This window comes from Leishmania infantum, chromosome 24, assembly GCF_000002875.2.
Source record: "Leishmania infantum JPCM5 genome chromosome 24".
NCBI classification, from domain to species: Eukaryota; Euglenozoa; class Kinetoplastea; order Trypanosomatida; family Trypanosomatidae; genus Leishmania; species Leishmania infantum.
In genome coordinates this window covers 248,889-263,047 of record NC_009408.2, presented here as the reverse complement: position 1 = coordinate 263,047, position 14,159 = coordinate 248,889, and the positions used below count along the sequence as shown (strand labels likewise).

The following is a 14,159-nucleotide window of genomic DNA, read 5'->3' as shown; positions in this document are numbered from 1 at the left end:
CCCGCCGTTGCATACAAGGGAGAGAGTGGTAGAGACGCCGAGGAGCCGAGAGTGAAAGCCTCATCAACAGCACTACCACCGTCGCAGACACCCGCGGTAGAAAGCGACACGCCACACGAAAAGGAGGTGCAGGAAATGGTCGCCTGCGCAAGTACGGAAGGGCTATTCAAAACCGCCCAACACATCGATAGCCCTCGGCTGCTGTGTACGTTATGCCTTTGTTGCCGTCGTTAGAGCCTCCAGTAGGAGATTAGTCCTAGAAGGGGCGCAGTGGTGCTGCCTATCACAGCACCATGACGCACGCACCGTAGCGAGGGCTTCGCAAAGCCTTCTTCAACAGCGACAGAAAACACTTACACAGCAACAATCAAACACGCATACAATACACGTACATACATACACACACACACACACACACACACAACGCGGAAGACAGCGGCGCCCCGTCGTCGCAGGCGTGCGCCACAGCGAAAGGAAGCAGCAGCAGTGGGAGAATAAAAGAGTTCGCACTACCATTCAACCAAAAGAAGGCCGAAACAGAGACGGCGCCACGGCCTCCGCAAAAGCCACACATCACGGTACCGGCCAAGCACGCAGCTCAACAGCGCACAACTGCACGACGTCTTGTCGTGCCATTCGCTTTCTCACCCGCCATCCTTCACCGCCGCGGCGGTTTCTGATGCTGCTGCATCATCTGCATCATGTTTGCCATGGCAGACATATCTGGCATCCCGCCTGCGCCGCCCGCACCACCACCCATGCTCTGCTGAAGCTGCTTCATCATCCCCTGCAGTCCACCCACGCCGCCGATCTGCCGTAGCATGTTCGGGTTGAGCAGCTTCGCCAGCTGACCCATCTGCTGTTGCCCCATGTGCCCCGCGGCGGGGCCGGAGGAGTCCTGCATCATGGCCTTGAAGTTTATCTTGCCCATCTTCTTCACGATCTCCTCAAACTTCGTGTAGCTAATAATCAGGTTCTGCACCTCGACGACGGAGTGGCCGCTGCCGCGCGCGATGCGGTGCATGCGGGATGGTGTCATCATCTTCTTCACCTTGGCTTCATCCAGCTCGGCGACCGTCATGCTGTCTAGCATGTGGATAAACCCCTTCAGCGCAATGTCGCCCTGCTGACCCGCCGTAGCGGCGTGGCCCGACATCCCGGGCAGCATTTCCATGATTTTACCAACGGAGCCCATCTTGAGCACGTTCTGCAGATGCTCGTACATGTCACGCATTGTGAACAGGCCGTCCTGCAGGCGCTTGTAGACCTCCTCGTTGCCGTCGATGTTGGCGTCGCGCATCGTGTCCATCAGCCCGCCTATGTCGCCCATGCCCAACATCTTCTGCACAAACCGCTCCGGATTAAAGAGGTCGAAGTCCTCGAAGTGCTCGCCGGTGCCGATGAAGACGATGGGGCTGCGCGTCGCCGCCACGGCGGAGAGCGCACCGCCGCCCTTGGTCTGGCAGTCTAGCTTCGTGACAATGACCGACCCGACAGCAACCATTTCCTTGAAGTTGCGTGCCTGCTCCTCTACCGCCTGGCCGTCTGTCGCGGACATGACGAAGACTATGTCGTTCGGCTTCACGGCTTCCTCGACCTGCTTCATCTCCTCGAAGAGCGCCGACTCCTGCTTATGGCGTCCACTTGTGTCTACGATGATGAGGTCGTACTTCTCCTTCTTGAGTTCTGCCACACCTTCCTTGGCGATCGCTACCGGGTCTGCCTCCGTCAGTGACCCGTAAAAGCGTACCTTGGCCTTGGTCGCGTTCTGACGCAGCTGATCGTACGCGCCAGCGCGGAACGTGTCGGCGCACACCAGCGCCGTTTTGAAACCCTTGCGCTGAAAGTAGACGGCGTACTTCGTGCACGATGTCGTCTTGCCGGACCCTTGCAGGCCCACAAACATCACAACATTTTGCTTCCCCTTCACCGGTATGAACGGCTTCACCCCGGGGTCGAGGATGCGCTTGAGGCCGTTGAAGACAGCGTTCTGAAGGATCTTGCGCTTGTTCAGTCCAGCGCCCTCCTCCGCTAGCGCCAGCTCCGTCTTGATGCTCACCTGAAGCTTTTTCACAATGGTGACGTTCACGTCTGCTTGCAGCAGCGCACGCGCGATCTCGTTCATCAGCTCCTTCACGTCATCCTCACCCAGCATCGACTTGGCGGACATGCGATGGATCGCCTGCCCGATTTTCTGACCCAGCTCTGCCAAGACCATCGTCGCTGCAGAAAATAATTCGGTGCCCGTTGGCTGTAGCTGCCTATCTGTGTGCGTGCCTCTCGAGGCGAAATGGCAGAGCTTGTGTGTGTGTGTGTGTGTACAGGAATGGGCTGCGGCACCGTTCAAGATGCGATCCATGCGAGGAGAACATGCGCGCCACATCGGCAGAGAGATAGAGAGATGACCGTGAGTGGAGAAGGGAGGAAGTGCCAAGGGATGACGTCACGGCCCCAGCGCCACGGTGCTTGTCTGCTGAAGTCCCGTACATCCGCCAATAGACGCGTCCAGGCATGTCGGCAGCTCTGAAGCACAGCACGATGAGAGGTTGAGGACGGAGAGGGAAGAAAGAGGCATGGCTGCGCACACAAAACCAATGCACAGGCGCATAGCTACTCCTCCCCTGAAGGCCCCTATAATTTGAGGGGGTGGGTGGGGTGCAGCCGGTCTCTTCTCTTGCTTCTTCCTTCCATCAAAACGCCTCGGTTGGACTGAACACGAAAGATTTTATTTTTTTTTTGCCTTCTTTACGGCCCCGTTAGGCGTCGTGGCAGATAGGCGACATTGAATCAGCGAGTGATAGGGGGAGAGAGGGTGGGTGTGGGCGTAGAAGTGTGTGCGAGAGGGACGGGGAGGCCTAACAGACATGTGGAAAGCGACGCGAGCGCTGCGGCGCTGCTGGGTGTCATGCTCCTCGCCCTCTCGTCAGCACATCCCATCGCGCGCACAACCCAACAGAGAAGAATACGCTCGTCAGCACCTGCAGAGGGGTGCATGCCAGGCAGATGGGAAGGCAGCGATCAGATGCCGTGCGTGCTTCATGGCACGTGTCTATGCCGATGCGAAGCAAGAGACACACAACGGCGTGGAGGAAGAAGCGGAGCACGGGGTAATCTGACAAAGTCCCTAACCACCTTTCGGGGTCACACGCGCACGCACACATGGGATGACGCACGATGAGCCGGCCGCCCTTCGCCTCGTCCTCTCCCTCTTCGTTAATCGTTCACCACCGTCACTTCTTCGACTCGACGTCTTCGAACTTGCCGTAGTTGATGTTCGTGATGACAGTCGCCTGGTTGATCTTATCTAGGCAATTTTCCATGCACGTCTTCTCTCGCCAGTAGAAGTTATTGAAGAAGTAGTTGTGCACGCACCGCTCGTGGCACGCGATGCTGGCGTGGTAGGCCATGCGGTCCTCTTGAATGGCCTGCATCACATCGAACTCCTCATTAAAGGCGGTCTTGCGCCTCGGCGGCTGATTGGGGTTCATTCCTGCAGGAAATAAGGGGAGTGTGTCTGCTAAGAAGAGTGGAGGTTGTCACGTCACTCCACGCGTATCGTATATCGTATATCGTGTGTGTAGTTCGTTTGGTTGGCGTTACTGTGTCTCTGTTCGTTTCTGTCTGGCAATTACGGTGCGGCTGCACAACAACAGTTACGTGCACACGCCGTGTGCTGCGTAGAGGATGCGCTCGCTTTCGCATTGTCATCGCTCGGTGTTGTTGAGGCACCGCACACGCGACAGATGAAACACAGGAGAGCGAGAGGGAGAGAAGTCAGAGGGAGTCGACAGACACCGAGACAGAAGAAGGGGAGAGATATGCCAACCTTCCACATCTCCATGTAGCGTGACACACATATATGTATACATGTGGGCATGGAATAGTTGAACCAAGACTGCGTGCAGAGGTGTGCTGGTGTGCCCTCAAGGAAATGAACGTCCCTGTTCCTCGGTCGCGGGTTATTTTTTCCCAACCTCCTCTTCGGCCCGCCAGTCACGCGGCAGCTGCGGGGAGGGGGGTGAAGCAAGAGGGCATGGGAAAGGACGAGAGGAGACTGCGGCAGAGGCAGCACCACCACATAAAGAGAAGTATGACAGGGGGAGGGGGGTTAGCAGCGGTCTTGCGAAACACGCCAGTCTCGATGCTGCAGCACCGACTCCATGAAACTGTCCAGTGATGTGAGATGCGGCGCCGCCTCCGAAGCGTTCCCAGCGACACGTCGCTTCTTGACTTTCCCGGCCAACGGCGCTTGACGGAGGCGCTCCTCAGCGTAGAAGTCGGTAAGCAGGCGATCACAGGTGATGACTGGCGCTGCTGCCTCAGAGTGGCACCGGGCGTCTGCACGTTGCCCTCCATCCACACCGTGCACCGAGGCCAGGAAGTCGCGCAGCTGCTGTGTGAAGAAGCCGTCGACAAGGTCGAAGCGGCGCTGTGCACTCGCCGATGCAGCGGGGCGTCGACCAGTGAAAGACACCGACGTTGGCTTGCCTGCGCACTCACAATCGTTGCATGCGTGCTGATCACAAGGCGACGAGGGCGGCGACGTGACAGCCTCCTCGTAGAGACGGGCATCCCGCACCCCGCAGCTGGGCGAGTAGGACTTGAGAATAATGCCATCCACAGCTTTCAGGCCCTGTAGCAACTGTGTAAGGAACGCTGAGTGAAGCTGGGGGGGCGGCAACTGCTCGGCGAATGTGTCATTCGGTGCATCGTACCGCATCAGGATGTGATCCTCGGCAGAGGACTCGACGAGATACCGCACCTCGCGCTTATCCTTGATAGCGACACTATCCGCGGCGCTCATGGACAAGGATGGCAAAGTCGCGCTTGAGCTGTGCTGAGCCGCAGCCCATCCGCTGCCTCGGCGGGCGTCGTCTGTGTCTCGGGAGCCTCGAACAAGCCGCAGCGGCACACGAGGGACCGGCAGCCCCAACCACTGCACTTCGGGACACACAGGAACGCATTGCACAAGACCCAGCTCCTTGAACAGCACCTCCGTGAGGAACAGTAGCGGCGTCGGCCGCAGCGAGGCTGGGAGGCTCGTGCGGGTACCTCGGTATGTGACGGGGTAGCTGAGCAAGCAGGCACTCACCAGAACCAGTGGCAAATCTGGCGGTCGATCCGTGGCCGTGGTGGTCGATGGGGTGAGAGACTGCTCAGTGCCTGCCAAAAGGCCAGCCCACGCCAGTGACACGCCTCCATCAGCGGTCCGCTGAAGCGGTCGCTGATGCGGGGTTGGCTGACGACAGCCTCGAAAGCCTTCGAGGCGGTCTGCCAGTCCATGCTGACGCCACCAGGCCGTTGCCAGCGGGAGTGACGAGAGCCTCGGTGCCTTGACGGGGGTCATCGACTGATTCGTGTGGGAGCGATAGCAGAAGCATAGAGGGACGGCGGAGACGACGATGATGCTTGCATAGACACACATGTGTGTGAGCAATCACACCCCTTCGAGTTGGTGCGGCGACGTCCGATTCGGCACCGCACTCGCCCCTCCGCCCAGTGGGGGGGGGGCAGGCGTTCGCACTCACGATCGGGAGTACGCACCGGACCTCTGTCGTGAAAGAGCAGAACAAAAAATACGCGAATAAGATCACCGCCACCTGGCCATCGCGTTACGAGCGACCACCGTAACGTCGCGTGTGAGCCGGCCACCTGTGCATGCGCGTATGCTGACGTGTGCGTGCGAACAACAATGCGCTGCATCCACTGCCGATGCGCAGACTGGTTCGGCAGCAAGCTACCCTGCACCCAAGTACGCACAAACACATACGGGCAACCATGTATACAAGCAAGTCGATAGAGGCACAGAAAGCGGATTCTTGTAGCGGCACATTTCCAAGTAGCGTCATGGCTCCAAGGAATTTGATGTCATCACGATTTCGCCCGTCGTGAGAGGGTGGTGGTGGTGGGGAAACTATGAAGGCCGCTGAAAGGCGATCCAGTCCATCAGCCGGCACACCCCGTCAGTTTGTGCATGTCACGCAGCGCAGTGACCTCCGTCCAAAGAAAGATGGCATGCCATCGCCCACGCCTCCAGGACGTGGCGGTGGCGGCGAGCACATACACACAGACACAACTCATGCGTGTGCTCGCCTTCCTCTCCCACAAAACCACCAGAGCTGTACGTTTTTTTCTATGTGAACGTCTTTCTGCTTTTGATATCTTCGTCGACGCACCTGACGAAGATGCGTCGATGCGTGAGGAGAAGGGGAGGGATCCGTGTGTGTGTGTGTGCCCTCAGTGGATATCTCGTTGAATGCGGATGTGCACAAAAACCGATGTATCGTATATATATATATGTCTACGTGTGCAGCGGGTCTATCTCTTAGTCTCCGCAAGGGCTGCGAGTGAAGCAGTGTGTGACAAGGTGGGCTGAGGGGGGGGGGTTTGCCGTACACCTGCGCGCGTGAGCACGCGTGACGTCAACCCGCTCTGGCGCGGAGCTCATACGTGGCGGCGCCCCGCTATGGTGATTCCACCATCGAGGTTTCCTCGTCGTCGTTCCCTTCCACACCCACAAACGACGACGGCGGTAAGGTCAGACGGCCGGGCTCGCGGTTCGCCAGCACAATGTCCCAGTTATCGAAGAGTACGCGCGCGACGATGACCGTCAAAGGGCCGAAGACGATGCCGCGGGTGCCGTAGGCAACAAATCCCAGCACCAGCGCTGTCCCGATCACAAAGGGCTGCAGCTGCTCGCGGCCCTTCCCGTCGGCCTCCGTGAAGAAGCCGCCGCGCAGTCCTCGCGAGACGCAGAGAAGCCATTCGTCGCCGCACTCCAGCAGGACGGCCAGGCCAAAACTGAGGGCGCGGGTGTAGTGGAGAGCATAAGGCTTGCCCCACACGAGAACCTCGATCCACGATCGGCCAGGCGGGAACGAGAGGAGAGGAATGACGGTCGAAGCAGCCGCGTGCGCCTCCCCTGGCCCGCAGCTGCCACTGCAACTCGTCCCTTCAGAGGTGACGAGCGATCCGAGCTGCACCAGCATGTACACCAGCGCGATGGAGCACGGGCTCAACCACTTCGGTACGAGCGGAAAGAGCGCTAGGACGACGGAGACGAGCCCCAACAAAAACGGCGTCGGGAATCCCCAGAGTTTGAAGGCGCAGAACGTAATGCAGAAGTGAAACCACGTCAGGTGCCAGAACGACTGCAGAAGCGTGATGAAGGAGACTGTGATGTCCTGCTCAATGTTGCGGGCGTGGTGATCGCCCAGCTCCGGCTGCATCACGCGCAGCAACTTCGCCACGCCGTAGTAGAGCACTGTGTGCTCGAGCTGGGTGAGGTAGCGGTAGCAGAAAACAAAGAGAATGACGGCGTAGATGCTGTCGAAGAGGCCGAGCAGATTGGAGCCAACTCGGAAGAACAGACGCAGCGCGTGCTCGACGTAGGGCAGCAGGCGAGATGCCATCAGGCGGGAGACGGTGAGCCAGTTGATCTCTACCTTGTGGACCGCCGCCGCCGCGCCGCGGACACTCGTGTCACTCGCGCTGTTGAGAGTCCTGGCAGACGTGCCCGAGAGGGAGTCGTAGACGAGCGACTTGATGGCGCTTGCGGGGCGCAGGCCACGCGCATTCGCCAGCACAGCGCGCCACGAGAGCGGCTGCGCAGCAGCCTTTTCGTGAGTGCTGTCCTCTCCTCCGCTCAATGACGAGGTGTCGCCCTCGCTAGTCGACTTCTCAAGTGCAGCGAGCACCGTGTCATCGCGCGTCACCACCGCGCGCAGCTGCGGCGGAAGCACCTCCATGAGCGTCTCGACCATCTTCGAGACGTTGCCGTCGCTGAACATATCCGCCAACTCCTGCACGACGAGGTCCTGGATCTTGCCAATGAGGAAGGCCTCGATACGGCTGCGGTACTCACCCAACACACTCAGCGCGTCCACGTCGGCGCGCGACGTCGCCGCCGCGGCCGCCTCGCTCGTTGCGTCCTCCCCGCTTGCTACGCTGTCGCCCGTGACGGCCACCTTCGCAAACGGCGCAGTCGGGGTGCAGTTCTCCACACCCAGCACCGTTACAACTCCATCACCGACGTTAGAGGTGGACGGAGCTACCATGGCCGCATCATCCCTGCCACCGCCACCGCTGCCTACGACAGCAGATGTGGTGCGTCGCACCGCCTCGCTGATGGACAGTACATCAGCCGTCAAGTTAAGAGTGAGGCCCACCACGAAGAACAGGAGGACTGCAGCCCGCCACAGGCGCCCCATGGAGCTGACGAAGGTGTCAGCAGGCAGGAAGGGCACCGTGACGGCAAACACAACACCCAAAGCAGCGTGAAGGAGCGCAAAATAGGTGACACCAACCAGCAAGTGGGCAACAATGACGATGATGGAGATGGTGAGCCAGCGCAGGGCACGGCGCCCGCGCGGGGTGGACACGAGGCGTCGGTGAAGCTGGGCTGGCGGTACGCCCGTCGAAGGAGGTGCTCTCGAGGCGGCCGTCGAGGATGTGGAGGTCCCCGCGGGGCGCGACACGCCGCCAGCGCCCCCTTGTCGCGTGGTCGATGCAGCTGACTGCGTCGCTGGATTGGTTGCGCCATGGGAGGCGTATGGGCAACGCGGCATGGTGCGCGTGCTGGCGCCCTTGACGCCCACTCCGGCACCACGTCCAGCTGCGGAGGCCTCTTCCAGGAGCGCTGAGTGTGCGTGCACGTGGATCTTGTCGAGGCCCAAGAAGAAGGTCCCCTGCATCACCACAAAGGACGCGAAGTGGCACAAGGATAGCCACGAACCGACAAGGCCCATCAACCGCCCCCGCACCACCCAGCGCTGCTGCATGCGCGTCATACGATCGACAGCAGTGCCCATGTAGAGTGACGACCGCAGGCGGCTCTGCGGGTGCATGACGATGGAGAGTAGCACGCCGTTCATGATGCTCTGTCCATACGGGGTGACGAGAATGTAAAGGGCGTAGCTGACGCAGAGAACAAGGAGGAACATGATGGCAGAGGTGGCCCCGAGGACCACCTGAGACCAGTTGCCGCAGTAAGTGGCATTCTGCATGGCCGTAATGCCCACCCTTGCGCTGCCATTTGGCGGACGTTCACTTACAGCGAAGGACTTGCCGTGCCTACTGCCATTAAGATACCCGTCAGAGCTGGCGACGCGACGGAGGTACGGCACAGGGGAAGGGAAGTCCTCCATACCCACCACCGACGGCTCTTCGCGATGAATGGCGCCGCTGCCGCTGCTGCTCACGCGTGAATGAGCCGCACGGACAGCCTCTGAGCGGGAGAGGGACGGAGGCTCTGGATGCGGGCTGTGCCGCGCTGACACACAACACCCGTCGCCATTCTCTCTGCATTTTGTGCGACTACGAGTTGTGCCGTTCGGCAGCTGCTCAGACGATGCTGATGAGGCCGCAGAGGCGAGGGAGACGGGGAAGGGGGTACCGCTGACAGTGGCCGCCCGCTGCCGTCGTTTTCGCGACATTTGCGGGCGTGCCTTAGGCTCACAAATCGAAAGTTTCTTTTCTCTTGGGGTGGTGCACACCACCTTGCGGATTGCGTACGTGCTGACGCGTTCCTGCGGTTAATACGAGAGATGAAGGGAGAGCACAACAAGGGTTGGTGAGAGAGGTTCCATCACAGGTGGTCGCGCCACGTAATGATCTGCGTGTTCTTTGACGTCGCCGCGTGCGCATGCGTCGCACGCCGTCACACCCGAATTCTACGATCGTCGGGAGATGCTACTACACATACACACACGAAAACGACATATTGGAGGGGAAGAAAAAGACAGCCGGGAAACGACTGCTGCGGCACCTCTCGCGCTCCGAGGCACGCTCCTGACATGCACCGGCGCGCATGTGTGTGTGTGTGTACGTGTGCGTGCTCAGGCTGATGAGGAGTGATGCATAGAAGGCTGGGGGTCGTTTTTCTTTGTGTGTGTGTGTGGGGGGGGAGGGCATTACGTAGTGAAAGAGATCGGGAAACGTTTTCAATCCGCCATCGCTGAGTAGGGAGACTAAACAACAGGAGAGAGCACACAAAGAGCAGAAAGCGTGCAGCCACGCAACAGCGGTCGCAACGACAACACGGACACCATTATCATCATGCATCACCCAAAACCAACAGAATAGCCACAGACGCAAAAGAAAAACAGACGAGAACATGCTTGTGTCGACATAGAGGCACACACGCACACACAAAGGAAGAGGTCTGTCGTCGACGTCATTCTATGTCGAGTGAGCTGTGCGAGTGGCTCTCAAAAGCCTCCGTTTTTGTATGCGAAGGGGACTACCCCTCCTCTCCCTTCACCTCGATGAGGTCGTCGAACTCTTCCACTGGGCTGAGGCTGTCCCTCCCCTTCTCCTCAGCCGCCGCCCCTTCTGTGCTTTCACCGCTGCGCTTGCCGTGGGCGGCATCTGCCCTCTTCCAGAAGAACTCGCGGTGGGCATCGACAACTGGTTTGCCGACGTGGTACCCAAAAGTGAGCACAAAGAGAGCGACGCCGCCGGCGGTCAAGACGCCAGCCAGAGGCGAGCCGCTGAACAAGTAACGCGAAAAGAAGTCGCTGTGAACGGGGCTCCGACCCAAGCGGAGCATGGTGCTGCGGTGGTCATACTCTATTACAAATGCGTAGAGGTCGCCGCTGGTGGCGAGGATTGGCTTCTCCCTCTCGGTCAGGAACCGTGGCAGCTCCGGCGAGGAGCTGCTCGGAACGATGAAGCGAGTGGCGCGAGAACGGCCAAGCATCTCTTCGTTCGTCTTCTGCAGCCGGTGGTGGGGAGCGGATATGTGTGCTTGCGTGTGTGCGCTTCAGTTTGACAGAGAGGTGAGAAAAGATCCTTTACGCAGAGGCGCACGCACACTAAGATCGAAGAGAAGCTTGAGCGAATGTAAGAGGTGTGTTGGCGTACACCACATGCACGCACGCACGCCAGCGAGAGCGCGCACGTCGCTGAAGCCGCAGCACAAGCGAGACGGGAAGGTGGGTACTCTTATATGCGTATGCATGTGCATGCCTGTGAAAAAGGGGAAGGGGCAGGGGGCAAGGAGACAGAGTGGGGAGGAGAGGCCACGAGGATAGGCAGTGCGGAAAGTGGGGAAGAGACGGAAGGGCAAAAATAAAAGAAAGAGAGACCGACACAGCCACTCTCGCGCACAGGCGCGCACAAGGCTTTTCGTTCCGCCCGTGAGGCGAGCTTGTCTTCTGACATGTTTTCCTTCATTTGCATCCTTGTGCTTCAGCACGTACACCACCCTCTTACAACACCCATGACAGAGAGAGAGACACACACACACACCCCACCCCCCACACACAGGCAGGCATACAAAGAAAAACACACGAAAGAAAAAGGGGCACTCAAAGAACAAGAGAGAAACCAAGTCTGGGAGAGGAGAGGAGAGGAGGGGGGCGAACAGATGACCGGAGAAGAGGAGCGTCTGCCCCGTACCACCCACGCAGCCCGTCAAGACGTGACAGAGGGCACACACTCCTCTCTTTTCTAAGCAGTAGGTGGAAGGTGGGGGAGGGGAGAGGAGGGGGAGGGGACAGACTCCCTCTCGTTATGTGCTCACTCTCGTTAGGCTTGCGTATCTCTCTTGCACTTCTTTTTTTTATAAGTTGCTGCGCGTCAACGACAGTTCTTGTCGTTGTGGTTGAGTGAGCAGAGAGGTTAAGAGATGGGCGGTTGAGGTGAAAAAGGGGGCGGGAGGTTGTAATCGAAGCGTCTCTACTTCCCTCCTCCCGCCTTTCCGCTATCGCTGTGGTAGGCCTCTGCGTGTGTGTTCCTGCACAGGTGCTGCTTTCCGCATCGAATCATCTTGGAAAGTGCTGTGCCTCCCTCCTTGCCCATGTGCAGAGGTTCCCACAAGAACGCACACGGGAGAGAAAGGGAGAGCAAGGGCGCGATCGACCAACACGGACACGGATGTGCTCCGCGCACACGATACAAGGGGAGGCAGGGAAGGAGGAGGGAGTAGACTGACAACCTTCACCATCTTCGGTACATATTCGTGGGCCTCAAGCATGAGCGGCCCTAGAAGGGCGAGAGGAAAGAAAAGCAAACAACAAACAACAAAAATTGAAATGAAGACACGACGAGGACGATGAAGACGAGGGAGGAGGCACGGAGGCACACACACACACACACATGCACACAGATGGAGAGGGAGGAGAGAGGGGGGCTGGTGTATGCCTTTTTGGTTCTTCTTCGCGGTGACATTCACTTTTTTTTCGCTGCTTTTTTTTCCTTTCACAACATCCCTTGGATCACTCATGCGACGCACCGAGCCGAATAGACGGAAGGGGGGGGACCACTCTCCGGCGAGAGAGAGAGGAGGGCGAGAACGTCCCAAAAAAGGGCGAATTGGCGAGGGAGGGTTTGAAGCGGAAGAGGCGCGTGCGCACGCGAACACGTGCACACGGAGGCGCCGCCACGTGGCGGTGACAACAACCATATGAAGCGAGCACCTGGGAAATGTGGAGAGCGCGCACCAACTCTAACAGCTAATCAAGAGCAATGAATACTACAGCAATGCCACGAGAAGAGGCGGCGCACCCCTTCCCAAGTTATCCATACTCACACACGCCATGGCATGAACGTAGAAGGAAGGTGTAGGATAGAGGGTGAGGGTTGGACGGGGACGAGGCCACAAATGCGCGCTTCTCCCATATCCTGCTCGTTTCTTCTTTCATTTCTCCTTATCCCCACGAGTTTGCCTGTTCGCCTTTCGGACGAAGGGCAACAAAAGGGGGTATCTCGCGAGACGGGTCGGGAGAGAAGTGGGAGGGTAACACGCACGCGCCGCCTGGCCCTTGCGCCCTCTTTTTCTCGTTCCGCTGCCACTCGCCTAGCTGCTGTGACAACACTGCTCCCCCCACCTGCGCTGTTCTCCTCTTTGTCTTCCTCACGCCGCTCTCCGCTTCTCAGAGACGTGCATGCATACCTGCGCGCATCGCAGCAGCCGCGCCTGCGCAGTCAAGTGAGGGGCGGAGAAGGAAGAAGTTACGGCGAAGAAACGAGGAAGAGGCAAGAGATGGAGGGATAGTGAGCAGGGGGGGGGAGGTGATGGCGACCAACGCCCTCCCTTTGATTTAGATGAGGACGCATCCGTTCACAAAGGGAGTGGAGAGGCAGATGGACGAGGAGAGGGGGGGGGGAAGAGAAGGGAGAAGGGGAGGGGAAGGGATAGATGGAGGTGCGTGTTTGAACTTCGAAGTGGTCGTCGCACAGGTGAAGAGGGAGGGGAAGGGAGGAAGATGGGCGAGATTGGTGGAGAGCAAAGGAAAGTAGGTAAAACATATATAGAATTTGTTTTTCTTTCGTGACAAAAAAGCGCCCCCCCCCCCGCCCCCGAAAAACGGAAACCAACTGCGCATTGAACACGTCATCGCGTATGTATGTGTGTTGTGTGTGTGTGTGTATCGGGTGGTGGGGGATGGGGAGTGAGGGAAAGGGGGCGGAAATCCTCAACTGCCTATAGTTTCTCTGTCTCTCGCTTCGCTGCCTCATCGGCCTGCATCTCATCACGCATCCACATAAATAGAGGCTCACACAGGCTCAGTTACACACACGCACACACATACGCATACACGTACATACCTGAATGCACCGGTGTGTGTGTGTGTGTGATGCAAATGAAGGAGATAGAGAGCAACAACAAAGCAAGGGAGGCGAGTCGGCAGCACCGCGGGTGTTGATGTGAGGAGGGGGGCGGGGGGGGGGCAGAGATGAAAACCGAGAGGGAGAGGGAAGGGGAGGTGAAAAAAAAACGCGCTTCTCTTTTTAAAAATAGAGTAGAGGAAAATAGAAGTACTGGAACCGCGACTGAAGATAGAAATAAATAGATCAATATCTGCCTACCTACATATATATGCATATATACACATATATATGTAGAGAGGATAGAGGCAGAGGGACAGCAGCACGGAATGATGGAAACAGTCATAGAAATAGACAGACACACACACACACATACATACATACATGCATGTACATATATATAAACGCAAGCAAGAGAGCCCCCATGTGTTGGACGTACCGTTTCACGCGCACACGCACACAGATATAAACACGCGAAGACATCCAGATGAAAAATAGAGCGTACAAACATACCCAAAGGGGCACGAGAAGCTTCACAGATGTGTTTTTGGCGAAGTAAAGAGTGCACGCACGCAGGCACCTCAGACTCGCATGCAGGCTGGAAGAGA

General features: G+C 58.3%; 5 protein-coding genes across 5 annotated transcripts; all 5 read right to left on the bottom strand.

The window, feature by feature from the left end:
- Window positions 1-658: 658 nt before the first annotated feature.
- On the bottom strand, window positions 659-2,218 carry LINJ_24_0740 (putative signal recognition particle; the record flags this gene model as incomplete). Its single annotated transcript, XM_001465865.1, has 1 exon — window positions 659-2,218. The coding sequence occupies one exon, from the start codon at window positions 2,216-2,218 to the stop codon at window positions 659-661; it is 1,560 nt and encodes a 519-aa protein (XP_001465902.1).
- A 1,012-nt stretch (window positions 2,219-3,230) lies between these two features.
- On the bottom strand, window positions 3,231-3,488 carry LINJ_24_0730 (putative mitochondrial translocase subunit; the record flags this gene model as incomplete). The annotated part of the gene is made up of 1 exon (XM_001465864.1): window positions 3,231-3,488. One exon carries the CDS (start codon window positions 3,486-3,488, stop codon window positions 3,231-3,233), a length of 258 nt encoding a protein of 85 aa, XP_001465901.1.
- A 620-nt stretch (window positions 3,489-4,108) lies between these two features.
- On the bottom strand, window positions 4,109-5,425 carry LINJ_24_0720 (conserved hypothetical protein; the record flags this gene model as incomplete). Its single annotated transcript, XM_001465863.1, has 1 exon — window positions 4,109-5,425. The coding sequence occupies one exon, from the start codon at window positions 5,423-5,425 to the stop codon at window positions 4,109-4,111; it is 1,317 nt and encodes a 438-aa protein (XP_001465900.1).
- A 1,039-nt stretch (window positions 5,426-6,464) lies between these two features.
- Window positions 6,465-9,434, bottom strand: LINJ_24_0710 (hypothetical predicted multi-pass transmembrane protein; the record flags this gene model as incomplete). Its single annotated transcript, XM_001465862.1, has 1 exon — window positions 6,465-9,434. The coding sequence occupies one exon, from the start codon at window positions 9,432-9,434 to the stop codon at window positions 6,465-6,467; it is 2,970 nt and encodes a 989-aa protein (XP_001465899.1).
- Window positions 9,435-10,240: 806 nt separating this feature from the next.
- On the bottom strand, window positions 10,241-10,699 carry LINJ_24_0700 (hypothetical predicted transmembrane protein; the record flags this gene model as incomplete). Its single annotated transcript, XM_001465861.1, has 1 exon — window positions 10,241-10,699. One exon carries the CDS (start codon window positions 10,697-10,699, stop codon window positions 10,241-10,243), a length of 459 nt encoding a protein of 152 aa, XP_001465898.1.
- Between the last annotated feature and the right edge of the window lie 3,460 nt (window positions 10,700-14,159).